The sequence below is a fragment of the Lutjanus erythropterus genome, chromosome 12 (genome assembly GCF_056507025.1).
Source record: "Lutjanus erythropterus isolate fLutEry1 chromosome 12, fLutEry1.hap2, whole genome shotgun sequence".
NCBI classification, from domain to species: domain Eukaryota; kingdom Metazoa; phylum Chordata; class Actinopteri; order Lutjaniformes; family Lutjanidae; genus Lutjanus; species Lutjanus erythropterus.
In genome coordinates this window covers 27495046-27522876 of record NC_139328.1, presented here as the reverse complement: position 1 = coordinate 27522876, position 27831 = coordinate 27495046, and the positions used below count along the sequence as shown (strand labels likewise).

The window sequence follows — 27831 nt, the reverse complement described above, 5'->3', positions numbered from 1 at the left end:
AAAAACAGGGCATTTGTAATAAGAATTCATTTCGATTATATTTTATTAAACTATTGGAAATATGTGCAAACTGGAAAGTACCAACAGTAGCCACTAGTAGCCGCAGCAACAGCAGCCTGCCGTCTCCCCGACTCCTCCGTCGGGTGGAATCGAGTTACGGCTTCTCATGTTTGTTGTGTTGCCAAAGTATTTTATTTTAGCTCGACACAGCTTACATATAATGTGGCTCTTGTCCAGTTCGCTTCCGCCGTCGACGTTGTAGAAGCCGAAGTGTTTCCACACGGCTGCTTTTAAATTAGAAGGAGCTGTTTGGACCTCATGGCGAGGTGGCTGCCGGTCGGCCATGTTTGTTTTCCGCTGTGCGCGTGTCGCTCCAGGTGCGCGTCCCAAAGTGTCCCATGACGCGTACCGCGCTTCTTAGTTCCACATTATTTAGAAGGTTCTGTATCACTTTAATTAACAGATTTAAATAATCGAAATTTGGACGTTTGTGAATCGATTCAGATTCGTCCACGTCCGAATCGCGATGCATCTAAGAATCGGAAATTTCCCCCACCCCTAGAAATCAGTAATTTTATGTTTCATTACACTGCAGCTGCTGATCCACTCCTGCCTCGATTTGTTAGTTCATTTGCATTATTGTGTGGCTTCATTGTGTTAAAAGCATTCACCAAAGTCACACAATAACACAAACAAACTAACAGATCGAGGCAGTGATAAACCAACAACTCCTGTGTTCTGAGAAGTAAAATGACTGACTTTGCCTGTGGAGTTTGGTTGGTTTGGCTAGAGCAATATTTGTCTTATATAACAGCATATAACAAATATATAACATATTTTTAGCTAACAAACCGACTATCAATAAGTACCACATCCAACGCCACATCAAAAAATCCAAACTATCCCTTTAAGGTTTATGAATGGACAGTGTTAATGACGGGACTAAACCAGCATAAAACATTTTCACTGATAGGACAATTTGGTCTCAACCTCATTACATCACAGTCTGATTTTAGTTTCCGTGGTTACATCACATGACAGGTCTTTTTCATCAGGCAGCCACCAGCTGGGCCCTCCCACATGGCTCTATCCAAAACTGTCTGCTCAGATATCGGCCTTCTCAGGAGGAGGCTATGGCATCCAGCTTGCTTTTGTGAATGTGTGCATGCATGCGCGTGTCTGTGTATGTGTCTGCGTGCATCTTGCCTGGAACAATGAATGGCTGCATTGTCAGTTGGTGTGCAATTATGCATGCTGTTTGTTTTCGGGGGCAAGTGCACATTGTCTCTGTCCCCTTGAGAACAGCGTGAATTAGCTATCACTGCGCCCCGTGTGTACTTATGTGTGCATTTGTCACAGTCAAAAGCGGGTGATCAAATAAAATTCTTAACACTGGAGGATTCTGTCGACCACGTAACACTGCGGCCTGCGAGCTGCAAGCCTATTGCTTTTCTCAAACCATTTAACACCCATAAACAAGTTACAATAGAGATGACAGAGCTCCTAACCTCTGCTCTCTGGTCATAGAAACAAAGTTCTAAATACTGGATGTCTCCATTTCTTTTTTCCAGTCTGCCGCCCTCTCTTGAAACTCTGGGGTGTTGGAGGTCAAATGAAAACATAACCTCTCAAATAAACTCTGTTCAACTGCAATCTGAAATGTGAGACAACTCACCCATAAAGGCTCTCCTCTGAACTAGAGAGGAAGCAAATAACGTGGGTGGTAAACGTTCTTTAAAAGCAATCAGGAGAATGGAAAAATGTCACAAAAGAAAACCCATCCAGGAACATGTTAACTACAAAAGACCAGTAATGACATTTATCATCGATTCTAACATGAATCTGTACAGATTGTCCCATCAACGCAGATGCTGTCCCAGTTTCAGAGCCCCTCTTTCCAAAACAGTGTTCCCAGAGCTCTAAGGCCCACCAGGAATAACACAAAGCCCAAATTAATATATCAAGGATGAAACAGAACCTCTCAGTACGAGCCCCGTCACAAAGTATAAGACACACAGCACACGCCTCACTCAAAAAAGAACCAGTCTGACTCCTATTTCCAGTTTAGGTCATTGCTGGGAACACATTATAACACATTAATTATTCTGTAACTAATTTACTGGAGAAAAAGTAGATCCAGCTCCAGCGCAGAAAAGGTATGAAACGTTTGTTTAAAGAATCATGTTAGTCTTATTAATGCTGCTGTTTTTCAAATGGAAATTGGCATAGAACATTGGCTGTGAATGGCTGCATGTAACACTTGATGATATGTTGTTCGTCCCTTCTGCAAACTCAGTCCAAGTCACCCCTGACCTTACTGTGTGTGCGTGTGCCTGAGCGGCCATCTTCCCCGCAATCTGCGCTCATGGGTCACTTCGCGGTGGAGAGCATGGGCTGCTCTGTGTACCAGTGAGTCCCCGGGTCAGGCATGCTGCCCCCAAGCGGCAGGGCAATGAACTGCGGGCAGGTGCCGCCTCCCGCTCCGACGACTCCCATGTTGACGCCCTGCGGGTACGGGTGGTGGTGCGCGTGGTGGCCCATGCCGTCGGTCCGCCCGATGTGGATCTCGTCCTCCTCGCCCTCGCCGGTGGTCTTTCGGTAGACGGGGTTGTCAAAGTTCATGCTCTTGGTGGAGTTGCGCCGCCAGTTGCGCCACACCAGGTAGACGCCGGCGCACACCAGGCCGAACACCACTGTGGCAACAATAGGAACTGCATGCGTTTAACACACAGCGGCAGGGACACGGGAAGGGGGGAGCGTTAACAAGGCATAACGAGTCCATGGCGTGAAATGAGAGGCACGGAGAGGAGCAGAACAGGCATGCAGGGGACAGAGAGGGCAGGGGGCAGCGGTAGAGAGGTTGTGTGTGTGGGTGGCTTGGCTAAACACTGGGTCAAAGTCGGGTCACATGGTCTCTAAATCAGCAGCGTGAAACATCATTAGTGGCCTGGCAGGAGTAAATTAGTTTTAAACTATCCTTGGGGACCAAAAATTTAAACTATCACATTACATCACAATCTCTTGGCAAATCATCCTCAGCAAATGTGTCCTTGAATAAGCAATGTAATTTAATAATGCTTTATTGAATTACACCAATAAAGCACCCATAAAGCTTGCACGCTTTATTGGCATCTCTTTTTCTCTCCTGTACTGTCTGTTCACCTTATGACGTTTGGTCCATCTGAACTCACTGGCTCTGTCATAGTGTTGCTTTTGTTTGCTCATACTCAAAAGATGCAAAGAGAGATCTACAGTAACATTTTCTACAAATGCTGTGTATTTCTTTCCGCAAGTGGTGTCAAAGCAGGACCAGCTCGAGAGAAAATATTCCCAGGGAAAATTAATCTTTTCATCAGACTGTATCCCTCTATAAGGCAGCAGCTCCATTAACCAGAGTAACAGGGACGCATTTTCTGGAAAAAAGATGTCGAATTTTTTAAATGTAATTTTTCAATGCTCTGAACACCACAAATTGACAGTTATTGTCCAATCATCATGTCTCTGCTGGGAGTTTACGCTCCAATAACCCGAGCTACAGTTACCTGAAACAGAGTTATGCTGGCCAAACACATCAGTGAGTCCTCAAGCCTACAAGGTTTAAAAGTGAAACCATTCTTTTTGAAAACATGAAGAATTTGTAAGCTATGACGACAAACAAGGTTATGTTAATGTCTTTTAGGAAGACATTATGCATGTAGCCATCAAATATTATATTTTAAGTTAAGCAACAGGCAGCATTTTCAAATGACTAATGAAGCTAACTTTGTATATATATATTTATTGCTCTGTATGCCCTGTATGCACCTTTCAGCCTTCACAGATTTAACAGATACCCATGATACCATGGGCTTTTGAAACTGGTGCTAGTAACAATCTGGATGGCCCAAAAACAATTTAAATATGGACTCATCAGACCAGCTCAGGTCTAAGAGAAGCCAGCGGTGTTTCTGGACGTTGTTGATATATCCTTTCATGCTGGTTTTTAATGCAGTGGCACTTGACAGGTCAAAGGTCACAATGATTCAATGTTTCTTTTGTTGCCCCCAACTTTTTTGAAACATATTGCAGGCATCAAATTCAGACTGAGTGCATGTTAACAAAAACCAATAAAGTTTGTTAAATATTTTGTCTCTGTACCGTATTCAATTGAATATAATTTGAAAGGAATCTGTAAATCATAGCTTTCTGTTTTTATTTACATTTTACACATCATCCCAACTTTTTGGAGTTGGGGTTTGTATTAGTGATCAGATCAAGACACATGTTAATGCCAAGTGTAAACAGCCTCTGTCTGGATACATACCACTAGTGGTAACATTTTCTGTAATTTCTGTAATTTTTTTGATGCACCTATCCATTACCTGCTTTCTAACTGCACTATAGTACACTAACTACACAGAGACAAAAGGTCTACTGACAAGTCTGGCTGTAGCAGAACCCAACACAACAACACAGTGTGAAGTGAATAATGTGGTGTGGCAGCAATGTCAGACGCACAGAAAATGACTCCTGAGAAACGTCAGCGAGGAAGACCTGTGGGCCAGGCTTCTCTCATCCTGCTGCAGCAGGCTCAGTGTGAATGGACTACAAACAGAGTGGCCACGGGCAGTAGGTCGACAGCAGCTTTATGCAGCCCTGCGGGCCCTCAGTGCGGACAGACAGACACAGACAAGAACGCTCCGGGTGACTTACCGATGGGGATGACCACTCCCAAAACAGCCACTGTCAGGTTCTCGCCCAGGAGGAAATGCTCGCTTCCAGCTGAAGAGAGAGACGGAACGAGAGAGAGGAGTTAGAGCGAGAGTCAGAACAGACAGCAGAGCGAGAGGGGATAAGAGTGAGAAAGTGTACGGGGATAAAAAATATGTGAGAAATAGAGTGAGAGATAAAGCAGGCTAGGGGAGGCAGGAAGGGGGGAGCCGGTGGAAGAGGAGTGAGATAAAACAGAGCGGGTGATCATGCGTGCACGGCTGTGAGTGTTTTACAAAGAGACACAGATAGAGAAAAAGCGTTTGGAATGAGAATGAAAGAGGGGGAGAAAAATGATGAGTTGCTTGGCATTTTGCAGGAGTATGACCTTGACACTAACCCCAACCTCCTACACCTCATCCATCCATGCTCCATCTCACAGGCATTTACATATCACAGAGTCACAAACATGCTTATTTATGTACAGTCGCACAAGTGCATGCATGCCCTCGTGGACATACAACAGCCTACGGCCCACACAGAGCTCGATTTATGGAGGGAAAGGCGACATTTTCAAGGTGTCAAGGTGCCATCCATCACTCTTATTAAAGTCAGTGGAGCGTGGTTGTTAGGGCTAGTAGGTATCTCACTTTAGTGTCATCATTACAGTGAGGGTGAGGTTGTTAGCTACATTATGAGTGCCAGTAGGACTATAGGATGTGGTACTTGGCAGGAGATGAGGACGCTCAGGTGAAAGTGCCGCTTTGTCAGAGAATTAGGCCACATTGCTTGATAAGTCCTCAATGGGCCACTCTGCCCTTTCTAAATTATACGGAGGACCCCGAGGGGTCACATGAAAAATGTTATAGAGAGGGTTGCACAGCAAAGATAAATTCAAACTAAGAGTAGGTCTATTCAGAGTTTTGAAAACCTAGGTTAAAAATTAGTAAATCCAGATTTAAAATTAAGCAGAGCTAAGGCGGCACAATTAACAACTGTTATCTCAGTTTAGTAAATCCAAGTTAATGAAATAGTTTAATCAATAAGGAGATGCTTGCTAACCCAAATGAAAATAGATGAATAAATAAGAATTCATTTGAGTGCTGTTGGGACCTAGTTAAGTTCAAATGGCTTCTCCTGCTATTGCCTGAAAAACATTACATTGTTTGCTAGCTTTGACAAAACTTTACTTTGTTTGGCAGCTAGCTGACAAGTAAGAAAACAATTCTATTGTTTGTTAGCTGACTAAAAACAAAAACAAACAAACAAAAACAATGTTTCAATCTTTGCTAGCTAGCTAAAAGGTTAACAAAACAAACAAAAAAATGTATATTGTTTAGTAGCTAGCTAATAAGTTAATATAACATCACATTGTTTGTTAGTCAGCTAAAAACAAAAATCTTTATATTATTTGCTAGCTAGCTAGACACTTAACAAAATCTTATATTATTTGCTAGCTGGCCAAAAGATTAAAAAAGTTAATTTGTTTGATAGCTATATTGTTTCTAGCTAGCTAAAAAGAGAAAAATAACATTAAATTGTTTGCTAGCCAGCAGAAAACTTAAGAAAATATTACACTGTTTGCTAGCTAAATAAAAAGTTAGTTAGCCTGGTTAGCCTTATTATTGCTAATCAATCAATCAAGCTCCTCAAGTTTAAGTTTAAACTTAAGACTGGATCACAGTTTTTTCACAGTTTAAAGTTATGGTGCAGCAGAAATAAATTTAATCTAGATTTAGAGTAAACACTAAATTGAGGTTTAAATTGAATCTTTCTTTATTTTAAACTAGTTTACAAATCAAACCATGAACAGTCAAATAAGCAGCCTTGATAAATTTCACTTTGAATTCAGAGTCCACTTACAGTGTTGAGAGACGCTACTGTCCCCTGCAGGCGTGGTGGAGATGACCATGGTGGTGGCGGTGGAGTGGGAGCCCAGTGCCTTTGACTCCTGTGATGACATAGGCTTCAGTGTGGAGAGCGGTGTGAGGAGATCAGGGGCACCAGATGGAGCTGTGGTCAGGTGTGGCGTGGCGTCCGCCTGTGATACTCCCCCCGAAGGAGGTGGGAAGTCTTCAGCAACAGTCGCTCTGGTGCCAGTTGTAAATCCAGCAGGAGGTGAGGGTGTCGGTGTCATGTCATTTCTTGGTGCTGCTGCAAAGACAGGAAGAGCACAGTACAGTACAACAGAAAGCTCAAGAAACTGAATTATTGTAGACGTGTTAAAGTTCCAAGAATGTGATTTCAAGTCTGATGTATTTCTCTAGAACCTTAATGGAAAACTATGGAGGATTTTTCCCAAAACAATGACTCATACAAAATTAATCCCTCTCAATCATCATCCACAACCCGCCAGACGAAGAAATGTCTGTATTTGACATCCTAGGAATGAGACTGAATAATAAACCATCTGTCAGGTACATTTACAAACAGCAACTGACAAATCCTGCGGATTTAAAGTCAAGATGAAATGGCACTCTAAAATGGGCAGTTTTATCTTGAAAAAAGAAATTTATCAGGCGCTGAACTACAGTTATTTCACATGGGGCTATAGATACTAATTATTTCCCCAGGATGGGAAAGTCATAACCCACCCTACTCTGCCTCTCATTGTATGATGCTGATATTCTTCCTTGTAACTTTAACCAATCAATCCTCATGTTTAAACCTAACCTACACAACCAGCAAAGGGAATGAGCACTAGCCAATCAGAGGCAGAGTAGGGCATGGTCATGACTTTGCCCTCCTGGGAAAAAATTCTAACCCTAACTCTATATTCCATTGTGTCCAATTCATAATTGTGTTCATTTTATGAAGAAAATGAAGAAATTCTTTTTTATTCTCCTGGCATCTTTTGCTCTGTTGTTGTAACTGTGAAGCACTTTGTAACTGTGTAAAACTGCTATATAATAGACAAGAGCTTCCTTAAGTGAAGCAGAATCTGATTATCTACACAGTAAGCACCGTGGCACTCTGCCCAACAAATCCCTTTAGGTGCTATTGATTACTAAAAAGTCTCAATTACAACTCATAAACACGCTCACCTGGCACGCAGCCCCTCATATCGGGCCCCAGGTCCTGTCCGTCGGGGCAGGCGCAGGTGTACTTGGGTGAGTGTTCGGTAATCTGCGGAGCCTTAAGACACAAGTACTCACAGCCTCCATTGGCCACACTGCCCAGATTACAGCTGTCTGGGCCTGGAGACAGTGACAGAGAGAAAGAGAGAGGAATGGAAAATTACACAGTTATGGGTATGGTTATATAAATAAGATTATCACTTATTCAACATGGGGAGATAGCAGAGAGTCAGACAGAGACAGCAGAAGTTGCTACACTTTATTGTTCTCCACTGTGAACGCTGCTGTATTCCCTTTCAACAAAGCCCTGTTCTTTCAGTAAACAAAATCTGAAAGAATGCAAAGGATAAAATGTGGCAACAAACAGAAACCTGCTGTAAATATTAAGCAGTTCCTGTGCTACTGTGGCAGGTACACTCTTAGAAATAAGGGTTCCACAAGGGTTCTTGCTGAAGGGCTGAGGCTCTACTCACAAACATTTGCTTCTGGAGAACCCTTTTTGAAAGGCTCGTCGAGGACTCTTACGGGTTTCATTTAGAGCCACTGTCATCCAAAGAACCCTATTTGGATGAAAGGATTGTTGAAATCCTTGAAAAACTCTTTTGTCAAAGGTTATATGTACCATAAAATAAAAGGCCTCTCCTCTCTTGAATATAAAAAGTTTTGCAGTAGACCCTTGGGTGGGTCTAGATAAAACCCATGGAATATAAAATGGATTTAGGGTAGAACCCTGTGGTTTAGTTCTAGATGAAACTCTTGGAATATGCAAAGATTTGCGGTATAACCTCCTAAATTGGGTTCTGGACATAACCCTTGCAATATAAAAGGGTTTGCAGTAGAACCTCCTGGTTGAGTACTAGATAAAACATTGGAATATAAAAGGGATTCTGGTAGAACCCCCTGGCTGGTTTCTTGTTAGCACCCTTAACAGGTGGAAAGGTTCTCTTACGGGGACAAGCACCTTCATTTCTAAGAGTGTACCGCTCTTGTTTAGATACGACCTGGGAAAGACAGGAATGTATGAAGATCGAAGTGGAAAGACGGTGATGAAATACAGTGAAAGATTAAAATATAAATGGGCCCAGACACTGAAAGGTAGGAATACAAAGGGACAGACAGGCAGAGACAGATATGGAAACTGACACACAAGAAAGGAAATACATGGCCACCACATTCATGATTAAGAGCTCTGTTCAGTTTGACTTAAATCTGGATTGTCCTGTTAGATGAAATCGGGTTGGAGGCAGGGTTTTGACAGATGTGTGAATGTACTGCTGCTCCCAACGCTTTGATCCCTCCACCGTAGTCACAAGCCTCAGTATCATTTATTCATGTGCCTGGGTTGACAAGGACCCACGGAGGAAACACGGTCGCAGAGATGAGACTCACACAGTCACGGCGAGGGGAGGAACGTGAAGCTGAAATGAACAGATGTCACAAAGTCCCACACTCATACTGTACACACACCTTGTGGCTGACGGAGCTGGTGGAAGACCACAATGTCATGTGGGTCGTTGAGGTTTTCAGCCAGCGTGTGGACGTCTTGACCGGTCAACCTGTTGGCCATGAAGACCGCAGCCCTGTCTCTGTCTGTCCAGTAGATACGGTCCTGAAACGCAGGGAGAATCATTGTGTTAATATGGGTAACACAGACATCAAGTTAGTGAGGGTTGTGTTGGACTTGAAGCTGAGGGCACACACTGGGAAACTGGGAAATTACAACAACTTGGGTGGTAACTTTTTCTGATGTTAAACTGATGCTGTTGAGGATGACGGGTACTAATGTTGCTGGGTTTGTTGTTTGTACGCTGTCCAGTCACCTGGACCTTTAGTCACGATCGCGGCACGGCTCTAGGGATGGCAATGTCTGTCGGTCGGTTCACCACTTTGCAGACCTGAAATGTTTCAACAACTGTTGACATTTTCTGTCCCCCAAGGACGAATTCTAATAACTTGGATGATCCTCTGACTTTTCCTCTGCTTCCTCCAGCGTGTAACATTTTTGGTTTTAAATGATGTCACAACAACTCTTGAGGGGCTTTTCTGTTGTCACTTTCGTCCATGCCGATTCAAAGCGAGCTGTGGTGATTCACATTTCCATCGGTCCTCTCTGGAGTGGGGTCAAAGCAAGCCCGACACTGACGTTTCGCCCACTGCAGCCAACCTGCGTCAATCCCCCCTCAAACAAGTGACCTAACACAGAGACATGAGATGTAGACTGTGGGAGAAAACACAGGCCTAACCGCTGTAAATCCTCAGCTCGGGGTACTCACAAGACTTATTTATCTGAGTAAAAACAATAGAGGGAAAATTAGCACAAGTGAAATATGCACTGATAAATATTTGTTGCCACACATAGTCTAATTCATTATGTTTTGCAGAGGAGAGAGAGAGAGTGCTAATTTAGCTTTCGTTGAAAATAATACAAGGGGATGAATGCATCAAGGAAATGTATATGCAGAGGTTTAACGGTAACTAAGAAACAGCAGGCATGTAATAACTAGGACTGTCACAGCTTGTTGCGGAAGAAGATTGAATCTATCTGCTGGTTTTCTTTTTATAGATTTCAAGTGTCTGCACATCCTTTCTGATTTGTTACAGCATCTTAAATCATTAAAAACATGCAATTTAGATCAAAATATGGTCGCTCAGAGGCACATTTTAACTGTGCTTGTTCTTTATTAATTGATTTGTTTGCTTTGTTTCCCCAGTTCCATCTCTCAACAGTTTAAAAAGACAGTTTTAGACTGGAGCTGACATTTTTTGCAGTTGCCTTAGAAACTACAGGCTAAAATCCAGTGTGTGTCGACACAATAAGCCTCACACAACATGAGTGTGTGTGTGCATTTATGTTGAGTCACATCATGGAGTAAGAAGGAGATGGTAATGCGTTGTACAATACAACAAGCTCAGCTCAATAATACAAGGATGTTCAGCATCCTGAACAAGAAGGTCACCTTGTAAACAACAGGGCAGAGAGCAGAGAAGCCCCTGATCGATTACGTATTACACCAGAGGGCGTTTATCATCATTTTTCTGAGTTACACTACAGAGCAGCCTGCAGGGTGGACTAACAGCAGAGTTCAGAAAATCCTCAAGGTTATGCCTGGACAACTTAACTATATTGGTATTTTCGTTCTGAAAAATAAAAACTGTGAGAAAAACAGAAAAGACCTGTGAACAATTTAATCTAACTATATTCTATTTCACTCAAGTACTGTACTTAAGTGTGAATGTTTTGGCCCTTGACTTGCTCCATTTTATGCTGCTTTATACTTCTACTCCACTACATTTCAGAGGGGAGTTATAGTTATATGTTACTTTGCAGATTGAGATTTTACGTATTATACAAAACATAAATACATATGAAATGTGATGCAGTTTTATAGACTCAACTGCCCATCAATAGTTAAGCAATTTATATCAGCTCCACCTCGCAAGGGGTGGCAATTGCAAGGGGATGTAGTGTACAGAGTTAACAGACAGCAGTTAGATAGTTTACTTTTTGCTAAAGTAGGCTAGCTAGGCGCCTACTTATCTGACTCGGCCCCAGGGTGCCAAGAGCCAAACCTGGTAAGAAAACCACCTTGGTACTTGTACTTGTTGTCAAACTCTCTTGGTTAAAGTCAAGTTGTCATAGCAAGAACCTCTCAAACAATGTCAACCTTACATTATCATGACATAATTGACCAAGTGACACTTAATGACAAAACTCATAAAGACTCCTTCATGTTCATGACAGTGTACTCACAGTCTTATGCACACCCCTCAAAAGAAAGTGTTATTATTGAATAGCTCAATAATAATCCAATATTATAACATACAGTATAACAGTATAACACTGAACAGAGTCATTCTGCAAAATGTGTAGTTTTACTTCTGATACCTTCTGATAACATCTGTACTTTTACTAAAGGATCTGGATATTCTTTCCACCTCATTTTTTTTAGATCAAGTCTGCAAAGACTTGCTACTCAAGGAGGGACATTTGAATCCAGTGTCTGTGTTTCGACTTAAAAAGTCACCTGGGACAAGTTTCATGACCACGTAGCACACAGATGTAATTCAAACCAAAGTGGATATTTTAAATGACTCATGCTTGTACATCTGGTCTGCTTGCTGAATGAAACCTGTATCCCTGCTTCCACTGAGACCAGTTCCCTCTGAGAGGAGTCCCACTGGGGAATAGGCCACATGGGTGGTGTCATTACCACCCATCTGAAGCCGGCTGGGACTTTGCTGCAGTGGCAACAACAGAAAAACCCCAGACAAGAGTTTGTGAGCAGATGCATGCTTGTACACACACAACACAGAGGCCGTGAGGCAGCAGATTTGCAGGACTGCTTGGCACGAAGCCAGATTTAAATGTCTGTGATGGACATGATAGATCACACACACACACACACACACACACACACAAGGACGCTGGCTGATGACCAAAAGCATGAGTGTGTGGGCTGCTTCAGGCTGCTCTCTACTCCTTATAGCTGTCTTCTGTTTAGTATGCTCTGCCAGACAATCCCACATGGACACACACACACACACACACACACACACACACACACACACACACACACACACACACACACACACACACACACACACACACACACACACACAGAAACTGAGCATAAAGTAAATTGAATTTAACAGTCATTACACTCAAACTCCCAGCCACACTGCAGGCCCCTGTGAGGCTGATGAGAGAGATGTAGATATGATGAGATGTGGGAGGCTGGATGATATCAGGAACAGCGGACCGACATCATTGAAATCTGTCGCGCACAAACCTCAAAAACAGCCAGAGCGTAGGGGTGTCCCAGCCTCTCTGCGGACGACATGTGAGTCCTGCGGTGAGCTCCGTTCAGGTCCACGCTGGCTATGAGGTGCAGCTTTGAATCCACCCAGTACAGACGCCTGTTGGCTACGTCTGGGAAACACACATACACACACACACATGGATAGGACTTTCCCAAGCCTGAGTAGAAATTGATTGTCTTTGCGGCAAGCACTCCTGCACTCTGACCAACAAATCCCTTTAGGTGATATTGATTAGGTTTTAAAATGTCAGATTCTCACGATTACACCACTGCAAGTTTTACTGTGTCGATCTATAACTTCTTAAACACTTCAAATATCACATTTAAAAGCAACTGTGATAACTTTAGAAATCATTTTTTGTGCCATCATTTAACATTTACCCCTCACTATTTCATTTTCTTCTGACCTTTACCGACAATGAGTTGATTGAGTGCATTAGCTCTTTTTTCAGGACTGTGCAACAGTAGAAATGATTTGACGTGCGTCTGCCCAGCCGCCATATTGGAGAGGTCAAGATCTGCAAGGAATTTCAATACGACAGTAGCTCACTTAATTCTTTCATGAAATGCGGTTTGTCATAAACGTGAGATACGTAAAGGAGGCAGTAAACTTTACTGTCCAAAGTGATACCAGATGTTGATAATGATACCAGTATTTTTAATAATACACCTGAAAAAAGAAATAAGTTCAAATATAAACAAAATCATGTCCACTATGGTTGTGATAGGCAAATATCCGGCAGATAATATTAACTGACCAATATATCTATCTTGCTCTAGTAAAGATATTCTCTTAAGTTGAAAAAAAAAAAAAATATATATAAATTTTATTAATGAATCTAAATAATTATTAATAAAATAACATGCCTACAGGCAGCTTTAAAGCAATATAACTGATATAGAAGTCTACATTTTTGGAGAATCTTGCTAAAGCTGAAATTAATAATTAACAACAATAATAGTAATAAAAATAATTTACACTTGAAGTTGCCTATTCATCAGAGCTGGTATGTCGCAGTGGAAGTTGTGACTCTTCTTCTGAAGTGCTACAACTTCTTCAACAACTGTTTTGGCATAGAGCTGATTAGATCAACCCCAGTAACCGAATTTAATTACAGTGAGTAACCAGTATCATGTTTAATTTATATAACAAACAAATTTCATGAAAATCAGTTCAGCATTATCCAAGTTACAGTCAATTTTGCACTGAAATCTGTGTCTGTCAGTACAACTGTATTTGTATACTAGCAGATCTTGACCACTCAAATATGGCAACAGCACAGATGGAAACACACAGCAGCAGCCAATCAAGTATCTACACTGCTTTATCAATGTTCAAGCACATTTAGCAACACACATTTGCCAAGTAAGTGGAAACATGTCAGCGTGTAACACATAACATAAGGACAAAAATTGCTCTCCTCTCACCTAGTGTGATGCCATTAGGCCATTCAATGTTATCAGCCACCAGCACCTGTCGGTCCACTCCATTCATCCCGGCCTTCTCTATCTTGGCTTGCGTGCCCCAGTCTGACCAGTACATGAAGCTGGGTTGAACAAAGGAAACATATTGTGTTGTGATGCTGCACTCAGCAAGAAATGTGAAAGTCATAATGTCACAGTCATATAGGGATGCTCTTCAATCAATGACTTTGTCTGGAACTATTTTGTTAAAGATTTTAGTAAGTTTTTCAAGTTTTTCTGAGGGTGTTGCTCTTCACATCGTCTATTCAGACTGGCAGCTGTCATATAACAAAGAAACTGCTACCAGAGACCAGGGGGCTGAGTTACTAACGTCGTGCCTCACTTTTTTTTTTAGGTACTAATGAGTCAGATAGAAGTCTTCTATATTTATCATGAGGACTGCACCAACATTTTTGCACTGGCAAGATGACAGAAAAGCAATGCTGCTAAATACTGCCAATGAAATATACAGCTTATTGTAGAACAATCCTATATAAGACTGAAAAACAGGACAGGGGAATGTCTTCTTCTTTCAAACAGCTTTGAAACAATTTTCCACTACAGCCTGAACACTATAGCAGAGACAATACTGTCTCTGATTTGATGTCTGAGAATAGCACATGTAAGATTTGTGCAACTGAAGGGGAGACAGACAGGAAGAATGTCTGTTTATAACCACCAGTACATTACAAACCCATGTTAGTGACAGCAACAAAGATAACTGCAGCAAATCAAAAGATCTGTGTACAGTGCACTCTGTGGGAGCTGTCCGTTCAGCACCACCACATCATGACTGGGCCTGTATCGAATGTTTTTATTCATTTATTTATTTATGTATGTATTTTTTAGAGCTACACTGCATTACATTTCATACATTCTATTTAGGTTTTCAAATGAAGCTTTGAATGTCTGTCATATTTTATGATGTCACCATTCTAAAAAAAAAACCTGAAAGAAAATCCTCATTTGAATAAAGTGATTCATCTGAATAAATTTGCAAGTATTCTTTTTTTTTTATTAAATCAGATCTCTTTGAAGACATAATTTGTCAGATTCGGCAACATAAATGTAATTTACGCCGCTGCCAGATTGCCGCTAGACTAGTTTTTTCACTGCAGTGGGAATGTTGGTCGATTAGTTGAGAAGAAGAAAATAAGCTGCCAAATATTTTGATAATCAATTAATAGTTTCAGTCATTTTTCAACCAAAAATGTCAAACATTTGCTGTTTACAGCTTCCTTAATGTGAAGATCTTCTGCTATTGTCATTTATGATAGTAAATGAGGAGTCTTTGGGTTTTGGATTAAACGACTCATCAGTTAATTATGAAAATAATGTGCAGACTAATTCATGTTGAAAATAATCAGTAGTTGCAGCCTTACTTTAAACTATTCCATACAGTCCTAGTACATGATCTTTCATACTAACTCTCTTACTACCTCACTGGATCAAGTCCGTTGTTGAAGCAACTACCATTCCTTACAAATTAATACTTATTAACTTAACATAATAGCTTAGTTACAAAGTAAAGCAGTCTTGCGTGGATGTGGTACAGCCGACAAAATCCCAGACAGATCGTTTATAATACTACGAGGCTTCTTTTTTTTTTTTTAAACTTAATCACAGACCTGTTGGACGAGCTGACAGCATTATTCAATTAAAAAAACAAAAACACTTTGAACTTGAAAAGCACCTGAGTTTTCGCTGTGATATTACCCAGTGTAACACTTCCCTCGTCCTTTCTTTTCTAACTATATCCTTAGGTAGAGATTCTGTCTTTGCAGGAGGAGTATACGATGCTTATTGTTTTAGTCAGCCAATACTTCATGTTCTCTGACAGAAACAATTTCTTTTGCTTTCCAACATCCCATTATGTCATAATTAGAAGCAGTGTGCTCAACTGAACTCTGCGGCTGTGCTAATTTACATCATCAGTGTCAGCAAGTACCCTGATATATGAAACCAGCCATGGTAGTGATTTATAGTAGGCTTAAACTAAACCCCACGTGTTTAAACACCACATTTAAAAGCTGTTATTGTACCAGTTCTGTAGAGTTTGAATGGTTATTGGGCAATATCAGCCAGCAATCACAGCAGCAAAATACACAGTGATTCACACCATCATTTCTATGTAAATGTGTATCACTGACATTAAGTGAATTTTCCCACAAAGACAGAACTCATTTGCTGTCACGGTAAGAAAACAGTGTGTGCTGGATTCCTGCTGGGCAGTTATGATTCGGTCTGTAATGTGCAGAACATCTCACTCGGTTTAGGCTACGCGCCTGTTTATTTAAGTTTATTTTTGTGCCTGTTTGTGCTCATCTGGGTTTGGATCATCAGAACACAAAAGCTGCAGAAGCACACGCTGGCACAAATTCATAAAGCTTCCCAGATTAGGAGCGATCATCTAGGACAGAATTTCTAAAAAAACTATTGAGTCAGGATGCTAAATGGGTCACCGGCTTGTTACTCTGGATTCCCACATACAGCAACAAGACATCTCTTATGTTTATCATTAGATGTGGTCCCACAAGAGGATTATGTTTATTCAATTCCTGGGCTGAAAAATCACTTTACAAATCTCTATCCAGGGTCACTGACTGTCATCCTCAGTATCATAGAAGAAAAGATGAGTATGGTGTCTGCCAGCATGTTCAAAGAGATCCAGTAGAGAAGGGTAACCCCTATAAACTCAGCATGACACTATTTTATGCTGACATTATGGAAATTCATGGAATACAGTTAAATAATTAGCATACTTATTGAAGTTAGAAGTTAGATGGTTCAGATGTTTTGAAGCAGGGTTGTATGAGGCACTTACGCATAATCAGTGTGTTACCTACACAACCTACAGTTCGGAGGAGCAGAGAGGAAACTGTACTGAATTGTACTGCGGACACGGTCAACAGAAAAATGCATTTTAGCTGCATAAAAATAGGCCTCAATATCCGTTTAGGTGTATGCTGTGTTCACCACTACCATAGTACCAAACCAGCTGTTTGGGGGAGAAAGTTGTGAGACGGAAATCAAACTTAACTTTGGGTTTTAAAGATGGTAGGTGGGTGTGTTTTTCTGGGCTGTTCAAGCAGCGTCCCAGAGCTGCATTCTTGCCTAACTTGCATATCCCATCTTGCCTGTTTCCTAAACATGGTTATTGGTGTTAGGACCTGATTTAAGAGAAAAGTCATTACAGATGAAGAGCTGAAAAATCAGTGTTCATATCCTACCTTAAGATAGGAAAAGTATATTAAACAAGTCCACTAGCTTCTCAAAATCTTCACTCTTAACTCTCCTAATCTTATGATATCTGTAAAGCCGTCCTAATTTTCACTTTTCCGCCTGCAGTAATAGCTGTCTTACTCACAAGCTAACATGAGCTAATGGTAGTTTTAATAGCAGGTAGTTGTAAATTTCCCCTAAAAAAGTAGTGTTGATTGCTAGGTAACAGACATTAAAAGTTGATAAGTGATGTGATAAGTGATGGTGGATTAAGTCTTCAAGTATTCAACATTTTCTAACCTGAGATAGGAGAGGATGAAGTATGAAAAGATAGGATTTGCTTCTGTAATACCAAAACTGGGAAAAATCCTGTCTTATACATGTTTCTGTAATACAACTCCTGGTCACCATATATACATATATATATATATATATATATATATATATACATACATATATGCCACTGTGTTCACTTGAGTGGTTTTGGCCTTAGACAGCTGTGACTACACAGCTGGATATAGACATCAACACTTCACATCTTCACATGCAAGACTGGTACAACTCTTTTTATGTGGCTAAAATAAGTTTTTCTGTCGACCCCGTCTGCAGCAGTACAATGCTGAGCTTCCATACTGGGACATGGTTGAGTACCTCATACAGCCCCACTTCAAATAATACAAACTATCCCTTTAACTGTGCAGGTAAATAACTTCTCACATTATAATTAACACTAGAGATCATTATTTAATGACCATAATTATTGAACCTGTCATTTGCGTCTTCAGTATCGGGCATTGCATGATGTGATTAATGCTTGATGTCTGAGCCTGGTCTCAAATAAACACACGTCTCCTCCTCCTTACCCGTGGTGAGGATCCAGTGCTATGGCCCGGGGTTCGCTCAGGTCGGTGCTGATGAGGACACGTCTCTTGGTGGCGTCCACCGAGGCCACGGAGATGGATTTGTCTCCGGAGTCGGTCCAGTACAGGTTGTGTTGGAGCCAATCCAGAGCCAGACCCACAGGGGTCTGCAGGTGTGAATCTAACAGAGGCACCTGCTGGGAGGGGTCACTGGCCTCGTGGATGAAGGCACTGCGGGGGAAGTCGAGTCAAGTCAAGTCAACAGGATCAATGAAATGAAAATCTTTCACAGGGCGTAAATTATGCCAGTAAAAAGTAATAAAATGAACTATATTGTCTCAGAGAAATGCTGACATGGCTGCTGTAAAAGAGGCACTCTGATACACTGTCTGGTCAGTGTCCTCACAGAGATCCTCCAGAGTGATATCCCTAAATGTCCTGTACGGTGTACACCAGGGGACAAAGTAGATGGCTTATCTGCAGGGAAAATTAGATGTGTAACATTGGGCTGTCTTGCTGCTAAATGGAAAATCATTATCAACTGGAAGATAAGAACTCCAACTGGTTTTAGCTTGTTTAGAAGCTGGCTGGAAGATTTTTTAAAATTTATATTGAAGTCCCACATTTTGTCATAAATGAATGTTCTAAGACACAGAGAATATTAATAGACAACAGAAGAAAACCAAAACTTAAATTTATCAGCGTACATTAAGAAAGGATATTAGATTAAAAAAGAACCAAGAAAACTAAAGAAAAAACTTATAACTTATGTACATATACATAAGTATATTAACAATGGGCTTCATCAGCTGATATTAATTTTACATGATGTGTGAGATCAGTCCTTGGGCATTGTCTATTAATAATACAGTCCCTGAATGGGCTCCATGTTTTCAGGAACAAGTCCTGGTGTCCTGAGAGTCTAGTAATGACTTGCTATGTTTGACATTAGTTCAATCCAGTGTTTGAAAGACGAAGCTGTGATTGTTTTCCATGGTCTCACAATAATTCTGCATTCAAGAATCTTTTGTTCAAACAAAAAACAAACATATTGTTTTGTCTGCTTTTGTGCACTTGTTATTCTGTGTTTTGTATGTCATTTTTGCATGTATTGTGTGTTTATATGAATGTAATTTCTGTGTCCAGTCTACAAAATAAAAGGAAAAATGAGTTAAGAAAACAACAAACAAAAAAAGTTTAGTCATGTAGTTATAAAGGCCAGAATCACAAATCACAATTTGCCCTACGGGGCTTTAGAATCTGTGCAGCATACAACACTCACTATCCTCAGACCCTCCATACAGATAAGTAGAGGGGCAGGGCGATGAAGCGAAGGTGGGAGGAGGGAGTATTTTGAGGGGGGAGAATATGGAAGTCATAATCTACAGCAAGCCAAGCGTTATTGCAAAATCGATGTGCGGTGGAGGGAAGTTGACTGCATGGTGGAGCCCTATTTTGTGATAATGAGTCTGTATACACTATTCTTCTTATTACATGCCAACCTAGCAAAAGATTTATCCCTCTAAAACATTCACTTTTAGCGATTCACCATTCCGCATTTTATAAACTTTTCCCAAGAAGAAGTTAGATTGTAACTGTACATAAAAGCAACCGCAATTACATAAGTGAAAGCAAATCTAGCAAAAATTGATCTTTTTCACACATTAATTTGATAAACTGTGAGTGGATATAAAGTAGATTTATGAGCATACACAGGACAGTGACAGAAAAAGTGGACAGCCTAAAGATTATGTATCATAAGGACGGATGCATACTGATTCTCCACTGTGCTGTAAAGCGACTGCAGAGTGAGGAGAGGGACTGGTGTGTGAGCTATAGCCTTGGGCCATGTGCTGAGCAGGTTCATCCGGGGGTTAGCGTCCTTCTTAGGTGGACCACTTATCAGAATAGACAAGGCCTAACTCAGGGGTTGCCCCGCTCGCTAATGATTTGGCCCCAGCAGAGGTGTGAGGTGAGGGCCGGGCAGCTGTGCTCCCAAACAGGAATTTCAATTTCGGTTTCCCCAGAGATCTTTTCTCTTAACATCCATTTTATAAAGAGAACACAGTGCTCCAATTAGAATACACTCTGGGGAGAAAATGTAGTCGGGATAACAATAGGAAGGGTGGAATTAATCTAAAATAATAGCAGGCTTGAGCCGTCAAGTCAGTTGATTAAATATCAAAAAGCATCAAAAGGCTGAACTTGTAGATGCTCACTACATCAACCACTGGGGAATCATGTCAGCATTCAACAATATAAGATTTGTCATATCAAGTGTTTAGAATGCCACATTCAGATTGTTTTGTTTGAACAGTCAAAATAGCTGAAATCTTCATATCACAGCTGCCAAAATCTGGTAATTTTGATTTGCAGATAAAAACTGAAGGAGAGATTTCTCCTTGAGACAACTGTCCTATTTCTTAAGCCAAACGCACGTTTACAAAGTCACTGGATTGTCTGAAAAATGCATTACCACAAAGCTGGAAACATGGCTGCTTTTCTAGGCTCATTAAACATTAACAATTTGGAGATAAGTGGTTTTCAGTGGACAGGGGTGATATGTTGCAGTGGTTCATTTTTTGGAAAACCAGGGATACATCAATAATGCAGTTAGGAGATAAGTTCAAATTTACATTTACATTCAAAAGTCATTCCAATTTCAGGCATTTGGATAGAATTAAACTTGAGTATTGTAATTTGCAATTGAAAATATAAAACATATTTCCTACTAGAACAACATTAGATAAGTGCACACCAAAATTTAAAAAATCTAATGTTAGAAAATGCTAGCAAACTAGCCAGCTACATCAAGTATTAGCTTAATAGTTAGCTATCTAGTTAGCTAGCTTTTGACTAATATTATCTAACTTAATATTTGACCTTATATATATCTTTTACAGGAAAATGAGAAAGTTCACTGAGGAACCAAATTGAGTCAGCTGTTATCGGAGCACAGAGCAAAAGGGGGCAGGACTTAAGATAAGTTCATTTCTGACATATCTGAATGGAACATAAAAACCAAAAATGTTTTGCATTTCAAGTAAAACTTTTGTTGCAGTAAAAAAATATCTGCTGTTTACTGAGACCTCGGTTTCTATATATAACCTCACATCCTGTGCATGGGAGAAGTAAGGCTTCAGGGCTTTCTTCTAGAAAGCATTTCTCTGTTCTTGGTTTACCTGTAGATTTTCCGGTGGAAGCGATCACACCAGAAGACTCGGTTGTTGGCCACATCCAGGTCCAGAGCCACAGCGTTCTTCTGGGTGGACACCACCTGGCTGTAGTCCCTCTTCACCAGGTCGATGCGTCGGATCTCATGCCGGTTGGTGAACAGCAAGTACGGACTCTTCCCTGCACACAAAGCGGAGAATATTTAATGTCCTGCTTTTGTGCAAAATCTTCGGCTTCGATTCAGGGTGAATTTAGCCAGATAAAATTTACAATCACAGTCACAGTCCAAAGCAATTAAGAAAAGGGTCTGAAGCAGGATCAATAGATTGTTAGTAAGAGGAATAAATTACTGGCGGGTGGAGCCGGGATGTGCTTAATAATGACCAGTCAAATCAGCTTTGACAGTTGGGTAAAGGGCCAGAAGACGGGTCAAAGCTGGTAACTCCTATTAGAAAAATGTTCTCGTCCAGGAGCTGCACAGATCCTCTTCACATTTATATCATTTAAATTTATTAAACAAGTATAGTGTAAAATAAACATAAAAAACATTAACATAAAACAGAAAATAAAATGTCTAACCCTTAGCCAGTGGAATTAACTCCTAAAATATTCAGGGCAAATGTGATCCAGATTTAGACTGGATTAGAAATGAGACATAATTGCTGTACCTCTGTGTCTGTCTGTCAATAATTAAAGGAGCAATATGTAAAAAAAATTAACATATGGCTCAATTCAAACATTATGAATATCTACTGCTTCTAAAAGCTTGTTGATGATTTCTTACGACTCATAAACAGACTCTAACTCATTCTGCAAGCATTCTGCATTAACTTGAACTCTAATTCACATGAAACGGGCAAACAATAACACAAGTTACTGACTAGGATGGAAATTTCAAAGGTCGACTGTGCAACTGTAGAGGTGAGTATTTCAACTTGTTTCCTTAACCTCTGATGCCATATCGTGGCCATTTTATGATTTATTACAGTAAATATATTACAGATTTCTCCTTTAAGCCCAAAACATAAAGAATTATTCTAAAGGAAAGGCACAAAAAATAGGATGCCAAAGCCTGAGAGATTTTTTTTTTTAGCAGAGCATCAAAAAGTTTTTTGTGTTGCAGTCAAGACGGTTGACCATGATGAGAGACGCTGCGTGACAGGAAATGATGTCGCCATTCCTCCACAGTAACAACACTGTGGTTTCACCAAAAGTCAAAAAGCATTGCACCTTAATGCACTACTGCACATCCGTAGCACAGGAGTCGATACTATAAATGTCATCTCTTAACACAGATAAATAACACAGCAAAGCTTTTGTGATACAGCTCAATATCCTTCTTTAACAAGAGTGTGGGGACAATAATCCTTCATTAAAAACTGCTGAATAGTTGCGGTATTGATCAGTGTGTCTGTATGCATCATTAAGTTGTACGCTCCTTATTATCTTCTCCTTGCAGATATAGATCAGGAGTACCTTAGCATTCGGCTGCACCTCTTTGAACAGCAGGCTGTCAACTTTCACACAGGCGGTAGAACTAAATTGACATGAATGAGTGCGCAGACACTAAAAGACTAGCAACGCAGTCATTTCCTCTGTGGGCTGACAAACAACCTTGAACAAAGTGAAATCAGACAGATCTCTTACCCTTGTTTTAGCCACCTAACACAAAACAATAAGGATCAGTTACTCAGTTTCCTCAAAACACTCTGCAACAAATTTCAACCCCCAGAATGCACCAGAATAATGTTAACCCCATCTTTTTATACCTGCACTGTGTCTATTATAGGGGCAGCTATGGTTTGCAGGTGTCACCTGGCAGCTGAATGCATCTCAAATGCATCTCATGTGATTAGATTTTCCTTTCCCTGCTCCCATTTGATTTTATCAGCAGGGAATCTGTGACCACCAAGAACTACAGAAGCATATCCTTAGCCACGCTAGCTGCTCTGAGAAACTGTACCATAGATAATGTATTAAAAAGCAAGGTTAGGGCGCCCCTATAGCTAGCTAAATATTCCACATTATGGCTTTAAGACCATGGAAAATGTAGCATTCTATTAACAGTCAGGACATCAGCAAAGTCAAAACGATTCATCCTCTGGAAACATGACTGCCTGCACAATGGCTGCTCAACCAACACTACATTATCATCCCTCGAGCTACACCACCAGGACGGCTAAAAAGACATTTTCTTTCAGCCAGAGTTATAGAAGAGGACTGCAGAGAATATCTGCATACTGGATAAAAAACACTACACACAAAAAAAATACAGAATAAGAAAGAAAAAGCTGGAAAGAAAACCCTGAAAATCTCAGACATAGACTGTTTTGTAGCTTTGTCATGCTACAGTATTAGCATACATGGCTATTAGCACTGAGCACCTACATCACAGTGTGTCCTTGTTTCATTTCAGCTGCATTCACACCTATTTTTAGAGCTGTCTGCTTGTGATAAGGTCACCCAGGATGCATTTTAATTAGACCCAAATCTGAACAGGGGGCTTTTATATTATCATGTCTTTATGTTTAGGTCCTTTTAATTCTGTCAGGAAAAAGCCAAGTGGGTGACAGTGACACTAACAGCGTGTGCCTGCAGGGAAGGTTTTATCACTCTGGCTAGCAACTACAGCCCACCTTTGTCTTGTAACATCTATATTGAGACTATCTCTTCCTGACACTGCATGGTAATAGGCTGGCAGCTGCAGCCAGTTATCTCCAGAGGCAGATATGATATTCTCTCATTAATGGCTCGCTTGACTCAGTTTCCCTTCTGACAGCCTGCGTCGTATCCTCAGTGTAGTGCCGTACTGCCGCACGTTCCCTCTTTCTTCCCTTTCCGTCCTCTTCGAGCCCCAAAAGTCCGAATGATAACACCGCTGTTCAGGACTAAGTGTTCTCAAAAACTGGCCATTACAGTGACAACACTCCCAGCCCCTTAAAGAGGAAAATGGCCCCCTGCTGGTTTTATGGGCTGTCACGGCAGCAGTAGTTTTCACTGCCTCAAAAACCAAGCGGTGGAACTGCTGCATTCGCTGGGACTCCTGCTTCCGCTGCCTTTGACACACGGCCAGACGCAGAGTGCTCTCCTGGCCACGATAAACTGATAGCAAACACACCGGGCAGTCATGCACAGAGAAATACACAAGTGCAGACAGAGGCAGGGGGAAGATACAACCCAAACACATACACAGTGTGTGCAAATTCAAACACACACACACACACACACACACACACACACACACACACACACACACACACACACACACACACACACACACACACATCAGAGTGTTGAGCTTTGATATGAGCTCAGCTTAATTGAGGGAAATGAAATCACAACATTTGACAGCCACGGGGACCGAATCACCAGATTTCGTTTGACTCACTGTTTCCTGCCAATTAAATAATGTACATTTTGGGGGAAATGAAGTGTAAGCATATAAACTGGCCTCTCTCTGTAATCTTCTCGCTAATAGCTCTTGGCCATAGTTGGAGGTCAAAGGAAATTAATTGGCCTCTTAGCAGTTCACTTTGTTCTCCGCTAGTCTAACAATTGTTGTCAACAACCCTAATGGGAGTCCATATTAAATTTGTTGTAATTAGCCTCCACCGTAACTCAGCCAGGTACCCCTGAAGAGTTGCTACACCTAATTATAAGTGTTCAGCACGGGTGAACACATCAGTCTGTCACTCATGAAACTGTCTAATGGGACGGGACAGAGGAGGACAGATTTGGCCTCGGAGAAACTGTGTGTGGTTGCCTTGGTGATACTTGAATTTCTTGTTTTTTTTTCTTCTTCGTTATTTGGCAATTATGTCAAGCGAGTGCAGAGCGACGATAAGAACCTAACAGCAGAAAGATGTTAGTGATTAGGAGATGTGGAGGGTTTGACACTGTTTCACAACAAGCTGAGAGTGAAGGGTTGCATTAATGAGGCAACGCAACATCTGAGAGAATGTCTTGTTATCAACAGCTCTGTACAACACAGCTTTTTAAACTTTCAGTACATCAACTATGTGGGTTATAAACTGCATAAATATAAACCCAACAAAACATTTTATTATCCCATAATGCAGGAATATAAAGCACAATCTCTGGCATCCTTTCTTATTCTAATTTTCAGCCTCAAAATAGCCGTCCTTGATTTAAATCTGATTCTCTACTTGCACAATGTAGTGTGACGTATATTCATTTTACAGGCTGCAAGTCTGTTTACTTCCTGTCAACGCTATAGGAACATTACCATCACCTACAAACTTCATTTCTCATTCTTAAGTTAGTAACTTCACTTTTCACAAATAGCTTGGTACATATTGTTAATAATAACAAAAACAGTAATAAAAACAGTAGCTTCATCATTTTCATGGTGAGTTTTATTTTGTTTATGTCAAGTTTAAATGCCAGCTAGCTAGCTAACGTTACTAACGGTTATCTAAGACAATGAATTTTGAAAATACTCAAAAACAGTACATTCAAAATGAACAGTAAATACTATATTCAAGCATGCGTACCAAGCTAGCTGTGAAAGTGAAGATTTTGTCCAACATTCTTTATACAGGATATAATAAATAGAATATAGTATAAGACACTTTTTTTTGCAATAGTTCCTCAAATGTAGTTATCAAACACTCACAAAGAAACAGTACGTAGTGGAGGATATTTTACAGATTAATAATACATTTTATTGTCCAAAATGGCATCAGATCACTGATAAAGTAAAATCTGGTATTTTTAAATTTTCTTAATAACTATAAATTAGAAATAGCACAAATAGAGCCATATACATAAACTTGAATTAAAAAAAATATTGCATACAAACCTAGTCATAAAGCTAAAAAAAACACATTAAAGTTTTTGGTGCATAATTGACAAAATATATGCAGATACCAATATAGACCAATATGGCTGTGACAGGCCAACTCTGGGCCAATAATATCAGAAGGTCGACTGGACTCTGAACACTACATTGTGCAAGTAGAGAACTGTCTCAGACATCCTGCATGGTTGACTCACCTTCTGCCTTGCAGGTCTTTGTAACAGGGTCCATCTCATAACCTTCATAGCATTCACATTTAAAATCCCCCTTGTAGTTGATGCAGATCTGGCTACAAGCGTCAGGGTTCTCACACTCGTCAATGTCTGCAGGGAGGAGGAGGGAAGACAGGTTATCAATCAACTGAGAGACAGAGACCGACACAGCCAGTGACTAATTCACCCCCATGAGCTGCGCTAGATAACTAAATTCCTAAAATGGAAAAATGGCAATGATTTTCAGAGAATAATGGCTGTAATGGATGAGTAAATATGCACATTTATAACTGCGAGTGCCAGAGAAACACACAGACATGTCGTCATTGGCGGTTAATGGGAAGAAAGAAGACGACTGGGAGACAGTGAGGGCGTGTCCCCGTCGACTTCTCTGTTCTGCTTCCCTCCAGCACATTTCAGGCGTTTTCCTTGGGTGTGATGGGGAAACGTTAGTGTTAAAAGGATGGGGAAGGGTGTGAAGGACGTGTGTGAGTGTGTGTGTGTGTGTGTGAGAAAGAGAGAGAGAGGGAGAGTGAGTGTGTGAGAGAGCAGTATGACTGTGCTAGTTTCCCTATGGGAGTGACAGGCTGGGCACATTAAACAAAGACAGACAGCTAGAGAACTGAGAGCAGCCCAAAGCAATACACACACACACACACACACACGCACACACACACACGCACACACACACACACAAACGCATGCATGTACGCACACAAACTCACACAAACTCATAGTAGCTTGAACAGCAGCCAGCCCGTCACTCGAATTTTTAATCTACTCTCTTAGAAATAAAGGTGCTAACTAGAACTGTGAAGGGTTCTTCAGGTTGTCCCCATGGGAGATCCTCTGGCTCCCAGTAAAAGTTCCACCTGGAACCATTTCAAAGTGTTCTGCTTAGATCCCAACATCAAGGGTTATATCCATCTGGAACCATCTGTGAAAGATTTCACCCAGACCCCCCTATGAGAGGTTCTACAGAGAACCCTTTTACAGTGTAATGGTTTTACTCAAAAACTCTCTGAAAGAATCTCTGCATGTTCTAAGAGTGCTACCAAGAATTTGCTAAAAACGTTCTACGAAGAACCCTTTCATATTATGATACATAGAATGCAAACCCTTGACGAAAGAGTTCTTCAGTGGATTTAAACAATTCTTACAGGAACCCTTAATGAACCCTTTATTTGAAAAACAAGAATGAGAACTCACTCAGGGTTTCATCGAGAACTAACATGGTGGGTTCTACTCAGAACCACTTTAAGAACCCTTTTATATTGTGGCATAAAGAACCCTTGACAAAAGAGTTCTTCAAGAATTTCAACAATTCTTGAAGAACAAAAAAGGTTCTTAATGGAACCCTTAGTCTTACAATGAACCCTTTACAAACCCTTCATTAAAAAGAGGGTTCTTTAGTAGCAAATGGTCCTGGGTAGAACCTCAGCTTTTAAGGAAGAACCCTGATTTCTAAGAGTGTATCTGTCTATCTGAAGCGTC

At 40.8% G+C, this 27831-nt stretch overlaps 1 protein-coding gene across 3 annotated transcripts in view; it reads right to left on the bottom strand.

The window, feature by feature from the left end:
- Nucleotides 1-840: 840 nt before the first annotated feature.
- The window catches only part of LOC146318111 (low-density lipoprotein receptor-related protein 8-like), a 118243-nt gene continuing 91252 nt past the window's right edge, over nucleotides 841-27831 (bottom strand). The window contains exons 9-18 of one of the 3 annotated variants that reach the window (XM_084731609.1): nucleotides 26323-26448; nucleotides 21315-21486; nucleotides 18136-18363; nucleotides 14015-14133; nucleotides 12557-12696; nucleotides 9234-9375; nucleotides 7734-7886; nucleotides 6553-6843; nucleotides 4693-4761; nucleotides 841-2711 (exon numbers count right to left, since the gene is read on the bottom strand). In XM_084731609.1, the coding sequence (XP_084587735.1) occupies nucleotides 2371-2711; nucleotides 4693-4761; nucleotides 6553-6843; nucleotides 7734-7886; nucleotides 9234-9375; nucleotides 12557-12696; nucleotides 14015-14133; nucleotides 18136-18363; nucleotides 21315-21486; nucleotides 26323-26448 (1781 nt within the window). In that variant the 3' untranslated portion in view covers nucleotides 841-2370. The remainder of the gene's footprint in view (nucleotides 2712-4692; nucleotides 4762-6552; nucleotides 6844-7733; nucleotides 7887-9233; nucleotides 9376-12556; nucleotides 12697-14014; nucleotides 14134-18135; nucleotides 18364-21314; nucleotides 21487-26322; nucleotides 26449-27831) is intronic. The other 2 variants (XM_084731611.1, XM_084731610.1) reach the window with 2 other exon arrangements.